At 37.6% G+C, this 15,289-nt stretch overlaps 2 protein-coding genes across 2 annotated transcripts; both read right to left on the minus strand.

Annotated features, from left to right (window-relative positions):
• Positions 1-2,584: 2,584 nt before the first annotated feature.
• On the minus strand, positions 2,585-3,239 carry GCK72_018518 (uncharacterized protein; the record flags this gene model as incomplete). The annotated part of the gene is made up of 3 exons (XM_053732595.1): positions 2,585-2,827; positions 2,870-2,931; positions 2,978-3,239. 3 exons carry the CDS (start codon positions 3,237-3,239, stop codon positions 2,585-2,587), a joined length of 567 nt encoding a protein of 188 aa, XP_053581508.1.
• Positions 3,240-3,597: 358 nt separating this feature from the next.
• GCK72_018519 (uncharacterized protein) lies at positions 3,598-4,243 on the minus strand (the record flags this gene model as incomplete). Its single annotated transcript, XM_053732596.1, has 4 exons — positions 3,598-3,738; positions 3,785-3,880; positions 3,935-4,018; positions 4,112-4,243. The coding sequence occupies 4 exons, from the start codon at positions 4,241-4,243 to the stop codon at positions 3,598-3,600; spliced, it is 453 nt and encodes a 150-aa protein (XP_053581509.1).
• Positions 4,244-15,289: the final 11,046 nt, after the last annotated feature.

The raw sequence follows: 15,289 nt of genomic DNA on the forward strand, positions 1-15,289 counted from the left end.
GTTCTGATTCTTCTAAAAAGAAAAAAATGCAAACGCGCTCCATTCGAACTAGAGTTCTATTTTGTAACAGTTCTATTTTGTAGCAGTTCCATTGTGTTCAGTTCTATTTTGTTGAGTTCTGTTTTGTTGTGGTTCTAACTTTCACTGTTCCACTTTGTAGCAGTTCGATTTTTGTCAGCTCTATATTTTCACAGTTTTATTTTGTCGCAGTTCTATTCTTCCGAGTTCTAAACTCAAATACCCCCATAAATTTCTATAAAATCTGAATTCTGACAAGCAACCAAGCAACATAAGTGAGACACAACTAAAAAGAAAGCAGCACTCGACACACCCCGGGAGAGAATAAAGAGACCATGAGGTCAAGCTCCGCCTTTCGAAAGCATTGGTAATAGTGTTGGCGAGAGAAAGCGATACCGTATCTAGTAGGCGTGGTTTGAGAGAAGCAGCAGCAGAGTCTCTTGATATTGATTCGAAATGTGTGCAGAAAACAAAAATATCGTGGGTCATAAGTGAAACTAAAAAAAGAAAATACAAATACTGGACACAAGTAAGCGCTATGATGAATTACCGTGGGAGAAAAAAGAAGAGTTGAATATAGAAAAAAAGGTTAAAAAGGGAGATGACTCAACATTTCTTCATAATTTTCGATTTCAAAACAATCTCACATTACAAATCGATACTCAAAATAAAGCAATTGTTGATCACATGTTTTCAACATCGGTCTATCTCTCTTTTCGTGTATATTCCCTTGCACATTTGTGGATATACTTTTATATTTATTTGTTTTTCTGACTCCAAATACTAGTAGAATGGGTATGAAAAAGAAACAATAAAAACAATATCTATATAAGCGTTTTTCCAGATACGTCTTTTTACATTTCATGCATATTGTTCTGCGTCTCTCTTTTTCTTTTTATTTAAATTTTGTTATTATGATTCTTGCACACGAAGAAAAGAATGCAAAATGAAAACAAGAGATTTCACAGTTTGGGTGTTTGCAATGTCGGAATGTCCTGTCATCGATGTGACCAAATTCTGATTTCACGAGAGTGAAATCAGGGTGAGCTATCGGTTACTGTAGCACTTCCAGAATACTCAAGAGTTTCCTTGATTAAATAAGAACTCGTGATTTATTTATTTTTATTTATTTATTGAAACGATGGAGCAAGTCACTGACACGTTACATCAAGATAAAGTTGATAGAAATGTATAATTTAGGCCAGGGGCACATGTTAGAAGTTATGTGAGTTGTGGGTATTTGGAAAGATCTAGTTTATAGATATTAGATTTAAAACACCGGGAAGAGATTTTAACAGAAAAGACATGCTCAGGCAGTTGGTTCCAGCAATTTAATGTACGAATTCCAATGAATTGCGAACGTTGATTAGATGTATTTTTTTGTGAGCACCGGATATAATATTTATGCCTTCTTAAATTGGCGACATCTGTACTCAACATATTCATATTTCGAATTTGAATAATTGGCTTGTTGCCAAGAAACTTTTCCTCTTCCCACTCACCACCATGTGGCCTCCATTCAAAAAACAACATTCTCAAAAGGTATAGATGCCGCCAAGGTGACCCCCGTTCAAAAACAGCAATGCAATAAAACAATAAGGACTGGAGACCTTCGTGGCCTGGGACGCCATGGCGCAGGAACAAGAAGAAGAGAGGGAGAGAGAGAGAGGGACAGTGGTACACGAAAATGATTTGTTTGCTCTATGTCGATGATAACTGTCCAAGTGAATCATCGACCATCGACAAATTATTCATAGTAAATTTCAAACAAAGAGTACTGTAGTTTTATTGCTCGAGTGAATAAATGTTGGGTAAGTTGGAAGACAGAAGTAGGATGATCTCACACTCAATTGAATGATCAATGATCACCAATCAGAATTCAAAGAAAGAAACACTGTAGCAGCCTTCCGAAGTCATAATACTCTATTTTCATTAGCTTTTCGCGATGTTGTTCTCCACAGTTCGTAATTCCACATCGTGCTCTCTAAAGTGATCGTCTGCTCGTTTCTCTCTCGTACCCTCTTCTTCTGACCTTCTTCATCGACTGGTTTTCTCGCCAATCTGTTTGTTGCGCAACATGGTAAATGAATATCTCTACACAGGTGCATCCAGCAGACGGCAACTGTGTGCATCTAATATGACAACCGAGTGTCAAGTGCAACACTGAATGTAATATCTGTTACCGTAACCCATTTGACCACTAGGGAAGACATATAGGGTTTTGTTGTTTTCTTAGTAGGTTTTCGAAACTGAGAAGAAATCTAATAGTAAGTACAGATAAAAACGAATTGAGTTCCACTCTATAAATTCCAATTTGTAGATTCTCATTTCAAATTCTAAAAGAAAAATGACAGTAAGTGTGAATACCCATTGGATGTCATGGGAAGGAAGACAAAATAGGAAACAACTCGTCAAGACACTCCAGTAATAAATGCAGAATTTAGTTTTTTTTTTGGAAAAAGATTATACAATACAGATCGTGCTAATGTGTTTAAATGAAGACATAAGAATTCATGAAGTTTATTTCAAATCGGAAAATTATTACGAGCACGATAAATATATAATTCTACTTGCAACAAGTTGCAAAGTATGTTCCTTCGACACATGTTGCTCCAGCTGGACAGAATTTCGATTTACAAGTTTTTCCGACAACAGTGATTGGTATTCCTCCTTGTTCTACTTTTAAAACCTTCTTTCCTTTTGGACATTTTGGACTCCAATCAGCATCATAACTCTTCTCGATCTTCTTGTCACAACAAGTGTTGATCTGGTTTCCAGACTTACAGATTCCTTTTGGTCCACAGTCCTTCTGAAATGTAAATTATGACAAAATAGATCAATTTAAACTTACATCAGTTTGACAGGGGTTGGTCTTAACTGGGGCACTTCCAGTAGCCCACCCGGAGTAATCAACTGAAATTCAATTTTAAGAAAATTTCAAAAAATGGAAAGCTTTTACATCCAGTGCAAGTCAAACGACATTCTCCTTCACTCTTGAAGTTGTTCTTGTTTCCTCCACATCCAGTGTACTCGAATGCAAGTGGCATGTAAGCTGTTGTTGCTCCAGCTGGACAGAACTTCGATTTGCAAGTTTTTCCAGTGATAACGGTATTGAGGCCTCCGATATTCTCTTTCACAACTTTTGTTCCGACGCAAGTGGTAAGGTGGAACCGCGTCGGGTTTAATACGAGAATAACAAGAAGGGAGAGGTTTAACAACATTTATTCAACGGAACAATAACTGACCATTCTGAGGATTCTTAGCTTCGGTTGACTTGACAGACGGCATCGTAGTGATGGGAGCAGTTGGAGGGAGGACTCGAGAGTTGGTCGATGTAGAGAAGAGGTAGAGTGGCTTGACTGACGGTTTTCCTTCCTTATATGCACACGAATGTAGGGTAGATTGTTATCGGCAGGTCACCAGGTTAAGGTCAGTGGCACGTCCAGAATGGTGATGGTATCAGTTTGGGAGTTCACGGGTCACGTTGAATGTTGTAGTGGGAGTTCATTTCTCAGATATTGGTGAATCTGGTAAACGCCAGTGTGGCGTGAGTAAGAATATCTCAGTCGGGAAGGTAGATCATTCTCCTTCCGCGACAACTTTCTTGCCTTTGGCACATTTTGGAGAGAAATCAGCACCAAACTTCTCGGTGATTTCCTTATCACAACAACGCTTGAACGTTCCAAACCATTCACATTTTCCTTTTGGGCCACATTCTTTCTGAAAAAAAGTTCTTCACTACTATCGGTTAACAACGAGTTCATACATCTTCCTGGCAAAGTTCTGTTTTTGGTAAAGGATCACTTCCGGCAGCGCATCCCGTGAAGTCAACTGAAAATTCGGTTTCAAGTAACACATGATTCTAGAAGGAGACACATACTTACTCCGAGACAAATATCTCGACACTCTGAATCACTCTTGAAGTTATTTTTATTCCCGCCGCATCCAGTGTATTCAATTCAAATGCAAGTGGCATGAATGCTCTGGTGTCGAAGTGATACTGTAAAGAGTTGGGATCAAACAAAATTGAAAAGTGATAGGCATTCAACATTTTCTTCAAATGAGGCTATCCAAAATAAAAATAAAAACTCACTCTGATTTCCTTTTTTCCATCTTTACATGGTGTTTTGCCCATATCCAATGGGAGTTCACAATGTGGTGCAACATCAACTGAGAATGCAATCGTTCCGGAGAACACAGCCAGAAGAAGAGGAAGGAAATACATATTGAAAATGAGTCAGCACTGATCACCATTCACCCTTTTATATTTCTGTAGATGATAAGAACGGTTGATATCGAGATCACTTGAATGGTAGAAAAATAACTTCCTTGTCAGCTTCAATTGCAATAGGAACACCATTCTTTGGTTGGTCAATTAGGAGTCTTAACGAAGATTTCAGTTATCAAAAACTCATTTCAAATGGAATTCAATTATGGAACTCTTCATTAGAAGAGATTGAAAATAGAATGCCCAGATGGCAATGTATTGTTTTAACTTTGGACGCTTATTTTCAATTACTTCTAAATTCAGTAGAAAAGAATAACTCAAAAGCATTGTGTCATTATGAATCCGTGATAAATACTTGCAAGTCGTCTTCCTATATAAAATGGAAAGAAATATTCGTATTGAAATTCTGGAACAGATGTGATTAAAATAGCAAAAATACTTAATATGAAAAAAAGAAATCTAAGAAATGACAATGCAGTTATAAACAAAAAATGCCAGAATCAGTTGATGGATCTAATGTAATCAAGTTTATCAGAGAAATGACATAACTTTCATTAAGATCAAATAGTCGCAAAATCAATCCACCGGATCGAAAAATTAGACATAACTTATCCATTGAGCATCTTGAACATGAACTGACCACTACAATCATTTCTTCTCATTTTTCTTTTCTCCTAAAGTATTCCATTTTTGCATACCCATCTAAATATGTATTCACCCAATTCAATATCATGTATATTTGCTCTATTTCTTCCCAGTTTGGCCGTAAAAATAACTAGTCAAATAGCAGTTTCCACTAGCTATTTTTTTTGTAGGAAAAATACTTTCCGAGAAAGCTTACTATTAGTTCTCTAGTTGGTTGTTTTTTGATTAAATGGGTGCTATGACAACAAGGTTTTCTTTATTTCATTTCCATTTTTTGGGTTCTTTCTTTTCTTTTCGAATTTCAGTTTTGGTTTCTCGACTACTAGGTTTAGATGAAACGAGAAAGTGTTAATCAAAAACCTGAACCCAAACAAAAAACAAAACAAAAAACAGGAAAACACGTTGCATTATGTCCAAGTATTGCGAGAAAAAAGCAGCTCCTATTAGTCCATGGGACGAATTTGATTATCTCCGCCTTCCTACTCGGCTTCGGTGTTTTTCTCCGACAAGGCACAATCCACTTTGCTCTGCCTGTGCTCTAAAGAGTGCTCATTTTCAAAAGACACACTCTCTCAGCTTCTACTCATTTCCTCATTTTTTTGTTTTTTTTTCTCATTTCAGTTTTTTGTGTCTCACGCCAATGATGACACTTCCTAATACCAGCTGTCGGCTCTTCTGATGACAGCGACGTCTTCAGAAGAAAATGATGATGTGAAATGAAAATAACATGGGAACTCGGAAGAATGAAGTTTTTTTGATAGTTTTCGCTGGGCTGGCAGATAAATTTTTGTTCAAACTGTTCGAAAAACCACTAAACTCAACTTTATTTCGAACAATCACATTTCCGCTTTCTGAAAATTCAAATCAATGCTCTAACGAACTCTGAATACAATATAAATACACCAGAAACTCCAAGAAAGATCTAAAACTAGCATGTTCCTTGCCTCTGTGGTCAAACCGTTTAATTAAACAATTAGCTTTAATTCTCGACAAAAAAACGTGGGGTGAAGACATTCCCTCCTCCTGCACTCCCTATTCTACAAACATTCACTCTTCGCCTACTTTCTTATCCTTCGTCATTTTTTGTTGCTCTCTTCTTCATTCCTTGGCAACATCTCATCAGTGCTTTTGCTTGTCCTCTTCAAGATATTCGATGCCACCACTCAAATTCACTCCTTTTGTGTTTTCCCTCATATTGACTCCAGCATTCATGATCAGAGATTGATGTCGTCGAAGACGATGACATTGCGTTTCATGTTTCTTTTTACGGATATTTCCATCTGTTTTTCTTGTTGTTCCTTCTGCAAATCATGTGAACGTGCTCCGATTCACTGCCTCCGTTTTTGACTGATTGTATTTATTCTTACTTCAATTGATCAAGAACGCAATTCTAAATATGGGTCAGACTGAAAACTTGAATCAAAGTTATCTTTAATAAACCTAAACTAGATCTTGTGGAAACTGTAAAACATGAACTGCTAGTTTATTCAATACTGGAAGATTTACAGCTACTTCAGCTAAGTTCACAGCTATCAAATTTTACAAAGAATATTCACTTCTCCTTTTTTCAGTTGTACTACCAGTTCTTTCTCAAAACAAAAAACCCTAGTAAGAAAAACATGAGCTTCTTCATCTTCTTCTGGCCCATTCGTCGACACCATTCTCATAAATCGCCGCCGCGCGGAAAGACTTGCTCCTGGAAACGCGTGAATGAGCTCCGCACTTGATTCTCTTTTATTACTCGTCTTTTTTTGCGTGCTCTCGTTCCAAAGCTTTCACAACTGAATAGAGAACGATGTGATATTTGTATTGGATTGAAATATTCCAGATTTATAGAAAGGTGAAAGGGAGTAGTTGGAATAGCAGACCATAGGCAACCTTCCACTAAACGAACTTGAACCTTTAATCAATTTTTCAAAGTTTTGCCTCCGGAACTCTTCTGTTAGTTTGCAAAACTTCAGATTACAATCAGTAAAAACCCAGATTTAGAACTGGTCCTGCTCATCTCTCCCTCTTTCAATGAATTTCTTACTGACACCATTCTTTCTCCCAAAACTGGTCTTCTCCTCCTCCAATATTTCTGTTGGCTCCTCATTTCCATAAGCGCTCTGTCAGACTGACTGCATCTGTTGTCCTACTATTCCCGCGGGACATCTCCTTCTCCTTTTTCCCTTTTTTCTCCTTTTTATTTCCTTTTTACCCTATTTCTCCATCACGTGCTCTAACTCTCTATTTCTCCACTTTTCCAATTTGTGTGAAAGGAGAGTAAGAAAAAGAAGAAGAAAAAGAAAAGATAAGCTTTCAGAGCAGACATTGCTTTTGAAAATCAAATTAAAGAGTTTTCCGGTGCATCACCATGAGCATCAAATCGAATTCCGAATGTCTCTTATCTGTTTTGACACGTCACTCATGTCAACATCTTCTACTTTTTCTCCTTCGTCTTCTCCTTTTTCGTCTTCTGATTCTGACTTCCGAATCTTCCGAATCCACAACAAAACCACTTATTCTTCACAACGTCATAGTGTATGAATGAATCGGTTTTTGTGTTGTTTCGGTTGCAAAAAGAAAAAAAAGGACAGAAGGAAACAGAGGAAAAAGGAGAAGTAGAAATTGAGAAGGATAGAAAAATGGAGTCAGAAAAAAGAAAGAGAAGCACTTTTATGAGTGTGAGCTCTTCCTTTTAAAGAGATATACAGAAAGTGCTTTTGGCTGCTTTATTAACTTTCCAATTGTCACCAATTCTTCTTTCATCTCTAATTACGTATGTATTTATGCTTTTTGTTAATTTGGAGCATTTCAGAAAAGAAGTTTCAGAAATATTTTACCTGCTGAACTTTAGGGTTTTGAACTTCTGGAGTTTCGCACAGTTCAAAAACTGACAGTTTAGAGATTTTAATGGTAGTTGAAACTTCGGAAGGAATGATTTTCATTTTCACAATAACTTTCAAAAAAAAAGTTTAGAGTTTACCTGTATTAAACATTTTCAAATAACCCATTGAGATCTTTTTGGTAGACTAGATATGTTATAAATTTTTCTGCGATCAAAAACTGATGGGATGCTTGAACTTGATGAAAATTTTTTGATCTTGTACTCGAAATTGTTTTGATTCGGGTTTAGATCGATTTGCTTGGAAGTTTGAAACGTAGATAAAAATAATCTGAACTGTCACATAGTCCCAGTCTGGAAAAAAGTGCAAATTTCGAGAACAAGAACGCTTCATTTTTAAAAGATTCAGGATCCATTCCCTCATTTCGATTAGGCTTTTTTAAATCTGTATAACTTTCTTCGTTCTTATTTGCCATTTCCAGACATTCCTCGTCTCGATTTTCATTCCATCTCACCTTTTTCAATAGCTGAGTTATCTTCCAGCTCCTTCTCTAATTACCATAACTCCCATTTGCCCTTACAAAAACTTATTCTTGATATCCAAGAAAAGTGGGTTTGTTCTCTCTAAACGCTTTCATTCCACCACCATCTTCCAACTCGTTTTCCTTTCTTTTTTTCTATTCCTATCGAAACACACACTTCCTGAATAATTCATCTTGCCCTTCCTTCCTTTTCTTGCTGCTTTTTCCTCGAGAACCACACAGCTTTATGTCAAGTCTTGAACTTAAACTTTTTCATTTGAAAGTCATGTGTGTGACGTGGAATATTCGGTGACTATGCGGAAGAGAAATACCGGAAATTGTGCTTCCGTCAAGCTCATCTGACTGTGAAAAGTGAGAAAAAACCCCTTTGGGCCGGAAAGGCGAAGAAAAATGCACAAAATTTTTATCCGGAAACGAGAGGAGTTTTTGGAGCAAAAAAGGAGGATATGTGTTGTGTATGTGTGTGTCAAATGAAATGAAGCCCTGTTTTTTTGCGAGCCGTCCCCCGCCGTCTTCGACATTCTCGTTGCCACCGCCCCGAAAAGTCATTAAACGACGGACGGACCCGCCCAGTCGGACCAAGTGATGAGTGATGTCGAGGAGTGCCAAGAAGCTCATTTTGTGTTTTTGCGGTTTTTCAAAGACATGTGTTTTCATATAAGACTACGAATTTACCGATACTAGGATGTTGAATAAGTTTCTAAACATCTGAAATACCTAAGATGAGGGATCTACCGTTTTCTAAATCTAGTGGCTTTCAAACTCACACAAAACCAGTTACTTGGTGTTTATTTCGATCGCACTTACTAATCGAAACATGAACTTTATGTTTCTTTGGAAACTCGTGCCGAGTAACAGTTGTTCAGAACACTGTCTCGAGAAGAAATAAGAAACAACAACAAAGTCATGAAGAAGGAACAAAGCTACATTTAGCGTGAGGATTTTCTTTTTATTTCTAGAATTAATCGGATCTAGATGGAATCTCTCTGATATCTAATACGAGCGTTTATTGAGCAGAAGGGTTTCAATTATTTAATATCAGGAGTTCTGGTGTTCTGAAGTGTTCAGATGGTTCTGAAACTTCAAAAAAAAAACAGTGCTCATCTTTAAATTATAATTAAAACTATGACGATTTTAGGAGATACATTTTGAGACCTTTCACTGTCAAAAAATGCATCCAAAATCTTGTATCGCACCTCTCCCCAATGTACATTTTTTTTCAATCAGCGCTCCCATCAAAATATTTTGTTCTTTGTAAATTCTCCAACAGAAGCATCAGCAATAGTAACAATTAGTTGCCCGAAGCCAATAGGCTCTCACCACACATTCATTCACGTAAGCACTTGAGATACATACAATATGTAGAAAGTAGAGAAATAAGATAAAACAGAGACGATTTTCTCGTAAATTACTGTAGTAGTTCGACAAACATTGCTTCAAGGTAGTACAAGGTATGTACATTACAATCTGCTCTCCTCACTTTTTCTACTTTTGTGCTCCTATGCCAGACCGAGATTTGAGTTCTAACGACAAAAAATGGCTTGCGCGCAAGCTCCGAATTTCTCAAGTGGTGAAAGTGAAAAGTGACAATGGTATCTACAGGTATGTCAAAGTTCATAATGACCTTGTGACGACTGAGAAAAGGGATACAGTAATCAGTGTCTGCGTGTTCTGGTCGGTTAGGTTACATCTTGTGAAAGTATCTTGTGAAAAGCACTCAGGCGAGAATTAGTTTGTATAGACTTTGCAGATTTTCTGACAGTTATTATTAGCTCAACGAAGGGGGGAAACCCCTCTCTTGGGTAGGTAAAGGATATCCCGAGAAAATATGAACTAGTGAGGAGGATAGGTTTAAATATAGTCATCTTCCATCTGATGAAGAACTTCTATGATTTTTAATGTACCGGATCATTGGTTCACGACTCTAAAAACTTAACCTTCCACAGATTTATTATTTTTTCCATAGGAATAAGTTTTTCAGTTGCAAGTTTCATACCAACCACCCACGTGTAAAATTTCGATCTTTGTATACAATTATAGCTTAGACCCGGTATCTTCCCTTTCACAAATTTTTCGCCGCGTTGGAGTGTTTCAATTCCAGGATTCATGAACCAATGATTCCAGCATGTGGTTCTGCTCAACTCAAGTGATTCCGAACAATCTTACTTTTTTCGTTTCAATTTGCAAAAAGAGTACGAAGATCCCAAAATCCCATCTAATAGCACTGAGAACATGTTGTTCGGATTATGTTTTCTCTCTATCATCTCTCTTATTTTTCCCAAATTTCTCGAAAAACGTCTCCCATCATCAGTGGAGAAAACTCAACGGGACACTTTCTCTCTTTCTTTCTCCTGTGGCGATGAATCTGATGGCTCGCGGAGCATTTTGATTTCGACCAGTTGGTTTCGGGGGACCAAGAAGATACACACACACTCTCACACACATCTCGGATCTTAATCGTTTTTCGATGGATGATGGGAGAGAGATTTGGGAAGAAATCGAATGTTGCCAGTCAGTGTCCGAGAAATAAATGAGTGAAAGACTATGAAGATCAGTGGAGAATTTCGAGAAAAAGTTTGGAAACCGAGAAACGGAAAAGATGAAGAAAAAGTGTGAGACAGAGGGAGTACGTGTGTATATTGAAAGAGCAAAACATACTGATGACTCGGGATGCGTGATTATTTTTCTAAATTAAAACTGATAACCTTTAGTTCCTGATTCTATAGTGACAGGCTCTCACTCTCAGTTTGAGAACGACCTGTTTTTTCAAAAATCGCCTAGGCAGAACTGAGAAAAAAAACTAATTTCTTGATTCGGCTTTTTGAAAATGCATTGAAAACAGAGTAAATAGTTGGAACTGTGGTTAAACTAATCAAGTTTTCATTATTGGTTCAGAAAGACAGATTAGAATACTAGTCGGTGTCAGTTTATTAATTTGTTATTTCTCCCTGAGTTCTCAGAGAACGAACGTGAGAAGTGAGGCTGCAATCAAAATCCAAACCTTTTAAATTACTCTGATTTTCATGACATCTCAATCTTTTGTTTCTGAATTTATTTCTTATACTTCTAGATTTTCCACGATTTCACTCCTAAAAAACAAGATCATAAATTTTCTAGAGGAACACCTATAATTTCTGGATCGAACGAATATGTTTCTCTGAAATTGTGTTTTTTTATTCTCCAGTTTACTAAAAATGCTCCAATAGTGTAGTCAGTCCATTTTCACAGTTCAATAGGTCTCAAATCCTTTTTTGTTTTTCTGTACCTCGGTGCAAAGTTTCATCTTTTTCTGCAATCGCCTTGCAATAGATATCATATTCCCTCTGGCCATTTTCCACGTTATTGTCGTAAACCTGGAACATATGTATCTCTTATGTACCTTTTCTTCTCTACTCAAGGTTGAAGATCCCTGCTTTCAAATCCACGCACGGCGGCCATCATCATCACCTTCTTCCTCTTTTTCTTCCTTCTTCCTATGCATTTTTTATGCATCGCCGTTCTTTCCTGTTTCTTTTTTTATATTCTTCTCGTTTTGGTCGTTTCCCAGAAAATGTTCTGTGTACTCGACTCATCCACTACTATACTACAATTTGATGATTTCTTGATGTGATAGGTTTTTAGGAAAGGTTCAGAAAGTGTCCGAACTTTTGGAACTCTTTCGATATCGAAGAACCTAAATCTGACTTTGAACTGTACCGAATCTGATAAACCCGCCAACCCCCCTCAGATTATCTTATTTCGAAACAAATACTGCCACCTCAACCTGTTGATCCTTTCATTTTTTCTCACAATTGGTCAAAACCGATATTCAATGAATCATTGATATCTCGTCAACCGATGAACCCCTTGATCAAGTGTGACGCAAACAGGCAGTGAGGATTCGCAATGGTACTGTACTCGTTTGCTGCTGCTCTGCAGAGCTCAACTCTCTTTCCTCACTCAGTCCGATTGTTTGATCGGCTCTTCTCGCCCTCGCAATCTCGAAATCTCAGCAAAATCTCTTTTCTCTTTCTCTCTTGGCATTTGGCAACACACACATCTCACAAGTACTTGTTTCGAGTGTCAAAAGCACCAACCAATATTGGAAGATTCGGATGCTTCGATGCCATTTCTTGTAGAAAATAGACTCCGCCCATCGTTTTTTGTAAAGGGGGAAGAAATGGGGTGAAAGAGTTTTGTAGATTTTATTTAGAATTTGAAAATTCGAAGAATGGATGGTCGGCTTGATGTTCATTCGTTCCAGTCTTGCTGTTTCAAGGTGGCCTGCCCTCAAGCCGCACTCACATCTGCTCTTTTATTCAAGTTTTCTGAAACATTGTTCTTATCCCAAACTTGGGGATCTTTTCTACATTATTATACTGTAAACTTGAGTTTTAAAGGAGTCTAGTTCATCCAGCCCCGTTTATCAATTGATGAGACTTAAGTCTTATTTCAAGCATGGTTTATTACCGCAGTTGACTGCACCAATCTAACTATCCAAATCAATAGAACATCTTTTGAAATGTTTCAAACTCTCTGAACATTCTTCGTGTGAAATCTGGACGTTTCTCTTCTTCTCATCATCTTTTTTTCTATTTTCTATGTGGCCATCATCTACAAAAAAACAAAGGATATGTCGTGTAACTCGATCCGAGTGTATGTGTCTGCAGAGTGTCGACGAGTGCCGAAACGGCGGCAAAATATTATGGATGGTGTGACAAGGCCTCTGCGGTTTCGCTCCCTCGGACCACCTTCATTCGTTCCTCTTTTTTGATTGACATATAATTTTTGGAACTGAATTTGGTGGAAAACCATAGTCACTTGCATCTATAATCGTTCATATCGCGTGCGCTTCCTTCCCCTTTTCTTCAGCTCTTCCTCTCCATAGGCCCGTGTAATAATTGCTAGTGTCATGAGCCCCACCACTATTATCTTGGCTTTCAGGTCGTCCTCCCTCCTTTTCTCAACACGCAATACCATAGTCTTCCCATTTCCTTTTTTCGAAAAACCGAAACCTTTTTTTCTGATTTCCAAAATCTCCCTCCAATCTTGCAGTTACTTCTTACCAAACGGGCGGCGCAACCGTTATCTTTCAAGTGGCTAGTGCTAGTGCATCTCCCCTCGTCCTCTAATCAAACAAGGAGCTAAAATAGAGAAAGAGTATAACCAATCACTTCCCCTTCAGCACAATGGTCGAGAGAAAAGAAGTCGGGGAGTATATAGCAGTAGTAATGGTAAAGTGGTATTGTCTACGAGAAGAAAGTGAGGGATTTGTAAGTGATCTAGCAAGGGGATAGTGAAAAGTACATTGCACTCGGGTAGGGACTGTCATCATATTACATCACGGGTGGAGTCAAGGGAATTTAAGAGAAGCTCCAGGTATACATATACCAATGCCCATTAATTTTGCCGCTTCATATCAAATAAATTTTGGATTTTGCAAAAGATTTTCCAGATCCCTTTTCCCGTATTGAAACTTCTCCGTGGAAATTGAGAGCAAGTTTGTCTTAAAATTGATACATTTTATGACTCGAAATCTTGCAAGTATGCAAATTAAATATTATATTTTTTCCTGTTCAAACTATTCCAGTTCTGAACTTTTTGGCCATCAAATGATTTCGCAGCATCTTCTAATTCTCATAAGCTTCTGACGAGCACCACACAAAGTGAAAATGCAAATTCCTAAAACAGCGAATCGGAAACTTCCCACGTTCCAAGTGCTCGTCATTCTTATTTGTCTGATCTCTTGCTCCCTTCTTTTCTTGTTTTACCGCCAATTCTCACAACGTGGATACATCATTGAAAAAAAAAACCTTCGTGTTTTGATTGAATGAACACAGACGCCCTCAGATAATCTCATTTGCAAACTTCTCACAAATAGCATCGCAACAGTTACAAGAGAAGGAGAGTCTACTCAGGTATCATATCAACATTGTCGTGAAAAATGTTCAGTTGTTTGTCTGTTGCGTTGCCACGTCATAATCATAATCCAAACCGTAATCCGACATCTGTTTCTCTCCCTCTAACTCTATCCATATCGCTTATTTTCCCTCACGTCAGTTGTATACCTCCACCTCCATGTCCGAATGAATCGAACCTACCGTTCATATTGCCATAAACCGATTATATGTATCGGTGTGTGCCTTTAAAAATTGGTACTATCCAGTTTGTACGCTCTTCTCCAATTCAACAGTTTGACCTTATTCTCTATAATAAAATCTGCCAAAATCGGGCATCTCCTCCACCCACTCCACAAACACAGATATTCAATAGTTGTGAGAAAGAACTCTGCTTCTGAAAAATAGGGAAAAAATAAAGAAGAGAATAGGAAAAATCCAAGGAGCCATATTCATTTTCCCGTTTCTCCCTTTTCCTTTTTCCTCTTTTTCTCCTTATTCTTCGATACTATTGTTGTTTTTTTCTATAGAGAGACTAAGAAAAAAGTAGGTGGTCTTAATATCAATAGCTTCTCCTTATTCTTCATCTTCTTCTTCATTTTCTTTTATATTTTAATCATCCTCTTATCAGAAAAGAGCAGTAGTGCGCAGAAGCTCAGTAGAGCATAAGGCAGGTGGGTCAGCAACGGGCCACGGAGTTTTTGGAAGAAGAAATGAGAGAGAAGAAGAGAAAAAGAGACAGATCGCGTGTCGCCAGATTAATAATGATATATTTAGAGGCGAGCAGAAATAGAAGGTTAGAAATAGAGAAGAGTTTTTGTTTGTCTCCAATCTTCTTTCCTTTCGTTAGTTTTCAGTTTTTTATTCTTTTGGGAACTTCGGGTCTAGACTTGATAAGCAAAAATTGGGGAGACTCTTGATAAGCTATTCCAAAGCTGAACTTTATGTTATCACTTTTTGGAAATGCCACGAGAAGCCATTACTCATATTTGGTCATCCAATAAATTGCAATAAAGTAGACACGTGGAATATTTGATAGGTCGAGTTGGCTTGCCATGTAAATGTTTTTTTCATTTTTGTAAAATGTATCATATACTCCGATCCATAAAACAGGAAAGTGACTGAAATAATGATTATTGACTGCAGAATATTC

This window comes from Caenorhabditis remanei, chromosome V, assembly GCF_010183535.1.
Source record: "Caenorhabditis remanei strain PX506 chromosome V, whole genome shotgun sequence".
Classification (NCBI taxonomy): domain Eukaryota; kingdom Metazoa; phylum Nematoda; class Chromadorea; order Rhabditida; family Rhabditidae; genus Caenorhabditis; species Caenorhabditis remanei.